The following is a 9,889-nucleotide window of genomic DNA, read 5'->3' as shown; positions in this document are numbered from 1 at the left end:
ATTCAATGGGATGGGGAGAAGTTCATTCCCAAGGCCATGCAGCTCCGACGAATCAACTTATCTGGTAAGACGGAAGCGACCGCCGCCTTGTTCAAGAGATTTTACTCGAAATTTAAGCGTCAGGTGATCCGTAATATTTGGCCCGCGCTCAAATTAGAAACTGGGCCTAGACCACTTCGGACCACTTATCAGACTTGGACTTCTTGACTTGGACTTGAACACAATAGTTTCTTAGTTACTTTAGGTTTTTCGTTCTTACATTTTCTAAGATATCTTGAGATTTGTTTTAGGTTTTCAGTTCATGATGTTTCATAAGTGTCCTTGAGTTGCTGGTTTTCTTAAGGAACAACCTAAGAAATAATTTGAGAGACGTAAGAAAACATAAGAAATCGAGATCGAGAGATCGAAACTAAGATCGAGAGGTCAATTCCAGTGTAAGAGGTTAAAGTGGACTAGCTCGAAACTGAAGAATTTTGAAGCTAATACAATATGCCGCAAAAGTTAGTAAGTCCAAGTCAAGTAGACCCAACACTCACCTAGCTCAAGTTTTATTACTCGTTAGATAGTCCAAGTTTTAGAATCTTCAGTTCAGTCTTAGTTATGTGTAGTCCAAGTCCAAGTTTTAGTACTGCAAATCCGAGCGCAAGTGCTAGCTTAAGCGCAGACTATACTCTATGTATCCAGTTCTGGATGCGTTGCAGGACTGCGAACATCTTCCGTTATAACGTCCACGCAAGTGCAAGTGACGAAGACCACATCAGAACTCAGCAGCCGCATCAATATCCTGCCGTCCGCTTCGAGCACCGGTGCGTTGGCTCGCCAAAGAGAGGAAATGCACCGCCTAGAGCGAAAAGTCCGACAGCTCCAAAGCCGAATGGGAGAGATGGAAACGACCGCAACGGATATCCAGGCCGGAATGATGCCCATCGGGTCGGTTATAGCCTACCCGGTCAACCGAGAGATTCCACCATGCTGGCTAAAGTGCGATGGGAGTTATTTTAGTTACACGCACGAGAACCTGTCCAGGATACTCCCCACCTCGTATACTCCGGATTACCGGGGACGTTTTCTCTTGGGCAGTAGCTTTGTGTACAGTCTCGGAGCCACAGGGGGAGCCGCCACCCACAAGTTAACCATCAACGAGATGCCGGCCCATTCTCATTCAGCTGATACCAGCTTCCTGACAAAACACAGCGGCCAAACGGTATACGATATTTGGACAACGCGGGTCAATGATTTGAAGTACAAATGGTCCAGTAAAACAGCCAACACGGGCGGCAGTATGCCGCATAACAACATGCCACCATATCATGCTGTCAATTTTCTTATTCGAGCCTGCTAGTGCGTACATTTTGCTTCAAATACCAGGTGTGCTCCTTTATTGTTTGATATATGTCGTTAACTTATTAGACGGGCTGTGTATGCATGTGCTACACATACATACATAGTGTAAATGTTTAAATAAAGCCGAGTGCCCTAATGATATTTGTGAGAATGATAAGTATCACGTGCAACATTCTAGCTTGGTATTGCAGCTCTTGCGGAAAATGAGCTTCGATCTGATTCACGGTAAAATTCTAACTTGAAAGCATAAGGACTGAGCCATATGATAGCACAATGATGTCAAATATTCAGTTTGATAGCAGCAGCCACATCCCCGTCACGAGATTCGGTTGATACATAATAATATTAATATTGTATTTGTTCTGCCCATCGTTGTAATTTCTGCGTTCGTATAGCCATTTAATGCGAATAAAATGCTTAACAGTCATAACAAAACTCGATAGTACGGTACGTCAATGCGATAGAAATTCTTTGTTGCAAATTTTTTCACGGTTCTACTATTTGCGAGCACAGTTGCTCTTGCGCTGCAATTCCGCCGGACATTGTACCGGTGCAAAGTTCATGCTGGGATTATCTGCTCCTTTAAACCAATCAAACCGCCAATAACATCCGGCCCGGATCGGCTGCGGCAGCGCATTGCACTGGTCCCGCGTCCGCACCCCACCGTACCGCTCTCCCCACGCACTCGCCGCTAGCCCCCACTGCCGCGTACACCCATCAAAGATCCCGAAACCGCCGCCCGGGATCTGCAGATCAAAGTGATTCTCCCCCAGATCGCCGCCGCTGTTGACCACCTGCACGATCATGGACTTCCCGGATACCGGGCCGCTGGTGAAATCCAGCTTGTAGCACGCACAACACCATCCGCGCTCATCCGAACCCTTGATATGGGCGGCCGCGAATCCGTAGGCAAGCTTATCGTTGACCGCCCACGGGATGTTGTCGTTACAGACGTACGCGTCACCGCCGTCACAACCACTCTTGGCGTTGACATCAGTTAACGCAGCGATACCGTCCTTGCGGCAGGTTTTCACGGGGTTGCTCACGACGGCTTTATCCTTCCATGAGCAGCTGGGTTTGCAGCAGTCCCAGTAGCGGGTCGTCTTCCCCGTCTGCGTACTGCCACCACCGCCACCACCGCCGTTGCTGCTGCCGGCCGTTTCGCGAATCACTCCGCAGACTGCAGAAGTATCCCCGACTGTTATGGCGTTGGATTTGCTGATGGCACCGCGTTTCAGGAACACCCTTCGAGCGGGTCCAGGAGAAATGGGTGCACTGGGGATTGTTGGCACACTGTCCACCGCATTGCTCGCTGGGTACCTGGACGCGGGATAGATCGTTCCCGGAGAAGTCGCAGCCCATGGCCCAGTTACCGTTCCATTGAATGTTGGCGCACAGGGCTTCTTCCACCAGGTAGGAAGAAAGCAGGAACAATGAGAGAATACCAGACATCTGTAACAGTAGAGCTTGCATTATTGCAAATACGAACAGTTACAATTACAAGCAAAGCACAGCTGCAATACTATCCCTCTTTCAAAACCGGGGACAGCAAAAAGGAATTGATGCACTTCTCAGGACAAACAACAGTTAAGTACTTTTCATTGGAGCGATAATATGATTTTGGCGATGCAGCCGTGCGCTGAAAACATTTATTCATAAGGAATAATATAAAATGTGTGTGCGACTGTAGTACGTGATACATCGAGGCACGTTACACATCGGTTATAAGTGCTTAAGGAAACAATTTGCCGGTTCAGCGGATTTACAGTTGCGAAAGCAAATTTCTTTAAACAGTAACAAACAACTCTTCACCGGATATGGAAATTATGCAGGGCTGCAATATCTACGTAAGCGGAATAGTACATTGTATGGAATTCTGAAAACCGCTCCCTGTCACGATCCACTTTCACACGGAGGGTGCAGCTTGAAACGTCACTTTAACCGGTTACCAACAAATACATGTGTAAAAATTACTAAGCAGAATGTACGGTCCAGAGGGATCCCATTTGCGCTCGTGCCGTATTCCACCATACTCCCCATTCTAACAATCCCTTCTGTTTGCATCTTCGCATCGAACCTCTTTTTCCTCCATTCCAGTTTTAGCGTCCCATTTTTAAAGCAGTGTTTTTGAGTGAGCATCTGATCGACGATTGTGCACATTGCAGATATCATCAGGAGATTAGGTCGATACAGTTATTTGTACTGCATTTTGCTTTGCCCAGCTGTGTAGCCCATTAAATGCAAATAAAATGTTTAACAGTTATGACAAAACGTGATAAACGTAAACAAGAAATTCGATAGAAAACTAAAAGCAACTGCACTACTGGAAGCAGCAAACAATGATGAAACCAGCCACATATCTGTAATTATCACAAAAATTTCAAAGTACATATCTGATTCTGCATTAGATAATCCGTCAATATAGGAAAGTAAATAATTAGGACAATAGCCGGAGTTTACGCTGCTGTTTCACAGTAACTGCTCTTCTTTGATTGGTTCTTTGTGATGCTGTAGATTTTGACTAATAACGTTCCGGGGCTCCATTCAAATGTGTACATATTCCTGCAAAAGAACTATCCACTACAGCCGCCCGGAAAAAGCAGCATGTTGCGCGCTCAAAAATCTTTCACGTCAACAAGCCAAAGACCGGCCCACTCACTTTGTATAGTCCTCTTTCGTTGTCTTTTTCACCTTATCCAGAAAGGCACCCAGAAAATTAATAGCATCTTGGCAGTTCCACTCAGCTCCTGCCGCCTGAAACCAGGAAACGATACTGCTACGGTGCTACCTAATGGTGCAGGGAAAGTACGACCCGGGTACAGCATCGTACTTGGTACCGAATTCGTATACGTGCACGGAAACTTTCGCTTTCGCGCCCTCCCAGACACTCATTTGCGTTCTTTTTTTGACAGTTTTTAGGCACATAATTTAAATGCAGTGGCGGGTGCACGTTGTGCTCGAAGCATCAGGTAATAGCGTAGTTATCGGTCAAATAAAATTTCAAAAAGTTTAAAAAACAGGCCTTTAACAGGCAAGTAGGAATAAGTACTGTACATACAAAGTTGGCACCAAGTACTTCGAAATACGAACTACTGCCTGAACACACACTTTACACACTGAAATTACTCACTACTACCTTTACACATTGAAATTCGCAATAATCGTCACAGATTATGGTATAACAGTACGTCACTGTACTACTGCAGTACATGTACAGTGCTCTTCAGCCGCCAAGCTGAAATCCTTTTGTTTAGCTAAAGCGCCAATGGTTCGGGTTGTGCTGTCACTTGTCAGTACCTTGCTCTTGGCGGGAAGATCATCAGTGTAGAATTCATCGGTCGAAACGCAACAACCGTCAGCAGTCCGGTAGCCGACAAGCACTTTTGGGACTGCAGCAATGTAACACTGAGCCCACCAACTCAGCATCTTGAAGCGACTGCAATGCAGATTAGATGGTTCGACTACTCGTCTACAAAGAGTTTCTTAAAGATATACAGTAACAGCAAAAATTATACAAATTGTAACGGTGGCTCCGGATCGGCTTTTAATTATAGGCAGCGAGTTCGTACTCACAGGCTGTGGGTCACAGCGAAGGCATAGTAGAGAATAGAGATATAATTCTCTGTACTTACGGTCAGGGAAGGTTTTTTTAAAATTGTGTAAAAACATTAATGGGGATTTGATTACATTTTCTAGGTGCACTAATTTCTCACAGTCAAAATGTAAAGCCCGTAATATGCTGACTTACTTGTAATTGTTTTTGGCATTGTTCATACTCCTGCCTTGGTGGGTACTTATGGCGTCGACGGATGTTGTTTTGAGTTCAACGTAGCGTCCGGAACCGTCCGGATCCCGGCAATCTATCTCCGCTCCAAACAGGACTTTGATGCCGTTAATTCGGCGCGATCGGACCGCGATGTAGCTGGTCTTATCTGCTAATGTATCGCTGAAGTTCGCTTCCTCGTTCGAATTAGTGAGACACTGCTCGAACTTCTGGCCCCTGTACCCAAAACACTACGCAAAACTGATGCTAATAATGCATAGCCATTACATATCGGCAAATTTGGTGACGCCAGTTGTAAGCACTGTACATTAAAAGACAACGGTGTGGCTTTGTTAAAACGCAGAATAAGGGTGATAACTAAATATTACTGACGGAACTTATCTAAACGACAGATACGTCTTCAAATCAAACAGACACGTCTCACACTGCTAGCCTTTGACACACTCGATCTATGGGGAAAGTGGAAAGTCAGCTATCCTGTTAGTGAAAAAATTCGACAAGCGACTCCAACTTTCTACGGGTGGAACTCGCTCTCATGAATTCCTTCGCCAACGGCTGTCGCTGGAGATTCAGCGAGGCAACGCCATTTCTGTACTCGGAACATTGGAAGGATTGAGGGGCAGCGTTAAATGAAATTTTACTGTTATGAATACGAGTACTGTTACTTATTATAAAAATCTACTTTTAAATTACAAGTTTTAAGCATAGATTCACTAACGTGCACCTGATAGCGCACTTGAAAGCTTGAAAGTTAAGGCGCGCACAAACGCTTTTCACGTCACTGTGTACAGATACACCCGTTTTTCTTGCAGAGTTCACTAACAACCGGCACTCAAAATTAAACATTCTCTAGACACATCTGCGGGTAACCATGCGAAAATACAAAGCGGCAAAAGCGCCTAGTACACATCAGCGGAAAGGTTAATTGAATTTTGATATAAATGCTGTTCACATTTGATAAGCGAAAAATAAAATATAGTATCACCTTGATTTCGTGCAGTTAAAAAGATTAAAACAGTATGCATATGAAGTATACTAAATGTGGTTCCGCTGCTTAACCAGTATACTTTTATTGCACGCCTACCAGAATGAGTAGCGCTCCGTGTCTTCGTTATCCTTTTCCGAAGATTTTTTCATCGCGGGCTGTTCCACGGGCTTTGCTGGACGGTTCACGTGCGCCAGGTACAGCGTTCCTTCGATTTTCCAGGCCAACACGATCCACCCTGTGGCTGCATAAAGAACTCATAACAGTATGCATAGTATGTATACATATTAACCATTAAGTTTTACATAAAATTATATATATTTAGGCGTTTTATATCATCCTTATGTATAATCAACAATTTGTGTATGTTGCTGTGAAAACTATTATTCTTGCGCAGAGCTGCCGACAGAACTACAGTATTTTGAGCAATAAAATGCCAGTATATGCCAAATTAAGGGTAGTATAAAATGCCGAAATGCTAGGGTAGTAGAAGTATATGTAGCGACGTATTTGCTGCGGTATCTTCAGTTGATGGGTAAGCAATATTTCGAGCAGTACGATATTAGCCGGTTCCGTTGCCCGTTATAATTATGAGCTAATCCTACCTTCCGGGTTGTGCAAATGTGCCGGCGTGAGCATAATCGTTTTCAGCAATCCAGCCCAGCAGACGACTTCTGGTCTACAACTGCAAACATCATAAAGCATACGGCACAATTCGAACTTGCAGTGCCAAAGTCCAAAGTGAAACTGAATCAACCGAAACACGCGTAAAAGTATTTAAATATACTAACGCAGGATCTCTAAAGATGTCCGGGTGCTCCTGACACCATTGTCGCAACGGTGCCAACTGGTAGCGCTGCGGAAAACTCTTTGGACCCTTGGCCGGCCGGGTTTTGAGCCCGTGTGTAAAGCCAGCGTCCAGGTTCAGTGCCAGTCCGTTGACGCGCTGCTTGGCCGGTCCGCGGCGGTACAACGTGGGCGGAGCATCGACACCAGTGTCCAGCGCACCATAAGTCCACACATGGTCATCGATTGGGCAGACGCAGCCATTGATAAAGGATGGTATCACCCATGGGGTCAAATCTGTAACGGTGCTAGCAGCTGGCGAGCCTGTCATGACCCTTGGGATATGCAGGATGCGTTACGGGATGCACTGATCATCCAGGAAATTTCTACTATACTTCTATCAATACTTTTCGAAGCGCTCATAGCCACATCTGTCGCAAGCGCACTATAAAGTACTGCATGCGAGCGCAGAAGTGACTTTAAAAGTTACAGCTTGTCGTTAATGTGCACGGGCATATTAGTCATGCAATGGAATGAGCTACCAATGTGATAAGCTGAGCGATTATACTCATGAATTATACAGATTATACTCATGAATTCACTTTTTTTACTCTCCTAATGCACAAGGGCAGCCCTTGTTGCCCAGATAGACGCTGCTGCTGTAAAAGCCTGTAATAACGAGTCGCTTGACAGCTCACTAAGCACAATAACCGCCTGCACTGGATCAATCAATATGTTTCCGTTTCAATCATATCAAGGCTTTTTTCAACTTAAATTGTTTGCGGTTTTTCGACTTTAGCCCCATTATTGATATAGCCTGAGCTGTTTCAATTTCTGAATTTCTTGCGCACGCACGTAGCGTCTGGCCTATGTTTAAAGCGAATATACAGGAAAGGTCGAAAGCCACCGATTTGAAAAGTACTGATGTACTCGAAACATTAGTAATACTTAACTTGTTTGTTATCCGGCCTTTGCTATGAGGATCGCCTTTTTTAAGCTAGGACGGGAAATCAAGAATAGAACCAAAAAGTGTGAGGACATGTAAGAAAACAAGAAAATATGCAAATTGCACTACATTCATTCAATTTTCTACATTCTTTAAACAATACAACATTCTTCATGACGATACATGGTTCATGATACATTACAACACATTTTTTATAACGTGGTAAATTAATAACAAGACGAAGAGTCTGTAGAATAAAAAAATTCTTGTTGGCGATTACGCAGACGTGTATAACTTAAATTAATGATATCTCTGGGAGAATAATTTTAGTAATCACTAACAGAAAACCCAGTGTCCGGTTCTGGTGTAATTGTTCTTCTGGACAAAAACATGCAACCATATTCCAAACATTTTAGGTTAGATTTACCTGATAACTATGGATGTGATCATGTGAATAATGTGATCGTGTACAGATACTCAGATAGCATGCATTCGTGTCCTCAGAGCAAGGTGTTGCTGGTGCCTAGTACATTCTCAACCGACAAGATTCCCGTCTTTGTAGATATACCGCATAGACACATAGACGGAAATCTTGCGAGCACGTTATATACGAGTATTTCTCGAAGTGCAAAATGATTACTGAAACAATCTTATATTCATATCATAACGGTACTGAATCTAACCATTTCCGATTCATGTACGTCGACTCGAAAGCACGATCGGTTCCATTTCTTGACAACCGCACCGTATTGGGAAAATAAAGGAATTAATTTTTGTGATCGGTCGGCTTGGTTTCATTCCCCGTAATTGCTAACAAAATACCAGTAAGTGAAAATAGTTTCGAAGCCATGCTAATCTCCCGCCACAAGATATTTCGATCGCTGTGGTATTTTATCGTCCATTTGCTGGTACTTATAAAAAGAAGTAAAGTCTTGGAACGCCAGAGAATGGAGAATTTTTATTCAGGAAATTTAAAGCGATTCGTATGAGCTCCGGTTGCTAGGACCCTCTGCACTCGTGAAAGGTTGAAAATGGTAAAATGTTGTGACAAACGAGAACACGTTTGAAGGGGCAAACACCAAACATTCACCTTGAACTTCGAATCGGCAAAGCTCGGCGAGTACGCCATGTACAGAATTCTGTAGTTAGAATTTGAGCACGGTTCTTAGTCACATTTTTGTTTATGGTAAACAGAGGTTTATGGTAAACGTTTTTGTTTATGGTAAACAGTTTACGATTCAGAGACCACTTGTTCCACATATGTTATGCATGAAGTTCAGTAAATATAATAAAGAATTAAATTGTCTAAACGAAAATTATTTTCATTGGTCCAAACAAAATATAGCAATACTGATACGAGCACAATTGTCAGACGCCATAAAAGCACAAGACTTAAGCTTTTAAAAAAATCGAAAACAGATAATAACTACTAGGTAACGTACGAGTAGTGCAAATGCGTTTACTTACACCAAGGATAATGGCGGCATTACCGCGTTGTATGGCGGCAATCACAATAACTCTTGATTATAAACGTGGCGTGCTGTAGATACTCAGCTGTTTGGCCGCAGCGTTCGTACAAGGTCGGGTCCACAATGTCCACGCGGTAAGCGATCCCGTTTGCGAATTCGCAACGAGATCGCTTGTCATAACCTCTCCACATTGTGCTGCATGCTCTCGATACTAAAAAAGCGACGGAACGTACAGTGTGGAGAGGTCATGACCGATGGCCGTTTAATGTCGAAGCGGCACATGACAAAAATTTTGTTACAAAGATACATTTGCCTAAACTTCCACTCCCAATTACTGTTCGCATTACACTGTTTAAAGTATTCTACCGCAAAAAGATTAGTGCATATATATGGGCGTTGAAACTGCGTGCGCATGCGACACCCGGTTACTGCAATAAGCAAGTACCCGTATTGTACACTTTATTACCTATTCGATGACATTTTACTTAAAACTAATAATATATGATGCATTTCTACGGACAATTCTCCACAGTAGCTACTTGTGGCGGCCTAATAAAATAATACCGCAAGGTGAC

General features: G+C 43.6%; 3 protein-coding genes across 3 annotated transcripts; 1 reads left to right on the top strand and 2 right to left on the bottom strand.

Annotated features, from left to right (window-relative positions):
- Window positions 1-883: 883 nt before the first annotated feature.
- On the top strand, window positions 884-1,342 carry LOC129602063 (uncharacterized). Its single transcript, XM_055501020.1, has one exon. The coding sequence runs from the start codon at window positions 884-886 to the stop codon at window positions 1,340-1,342; it is 459 nt and encodes a 152-aa protein (XP_055356995.1).
- A 348-nt stretch (window positions 1,343-1,690) lies between these two features.
- On the bottom strand, window positions 1,691-3,000 carry LOC129602062 (uncharacterized). The gene is given in 2 exon segments (XM_055501019.1): window positions 1,691-2,586; window positions 2,588-3,000. Coding segments are annotated over 2 exon segments (975 nt in total). The 5' UTR covers window positions 2,818-3,000; the 3' UTR covers window positions 1,691-1,841.
- A 142-nt stretch (window positions 3,001-3,142) lies between these two features.
- On the bottom strand, window positions 3,143-7,361 carry LOC129602064 (decapping and exoribonuclease protein-like). Its single transcript, XM_055501021.1, has 7 exons — window positions 6,905-7,361; window positions 6,719-6,798; window positions 6,213-6,357; window positions 5,093-5,344; window positions 4,642-4,780; window positions 4,004-4,098; window positions 3,143-3,906 (listed from the first exon to the last, which is right to left on the bottom strand). Exons 1-7 carry the CDS (start codon window positions 7,228-7,230, stop codon window positions 3,801-3,803), a joined length of 1,143 nt encoding a protein of 380 aa, XP_055356996.1. The 5' UTR covers window positions 7,231-7,361; the 3' UTR covers window positions 3,143-3,800.
- Between the last annotated feature and the right edge of the window lie 2,528 nt (window positions 7,362-9,889).

Source organism: Paramacrobiotus metropolitanus, unplaced genomic scaffold, assembly GCF_019649055.1.
Source record: "Paramacrobiotus metropolitanus isolate TYO unplaced genomic scaffold, Prichtersi_v1.0 Parri_scaffold0000319, whole genome shotgun sequence".
Classification (NCBI taxonomy): Eukaryota; Metazoa; Tardigrada; class Eutardigrada; order Parachela; family Macrobiotidae; genus Paramacrobiotus; species Paramacrobiotus metropolitanus.
The sequence above is the reverse complement of the archived record's forward strand: the minus strand, read 5'-3'. Positions and strand labels throughout refer to the sequence as shown.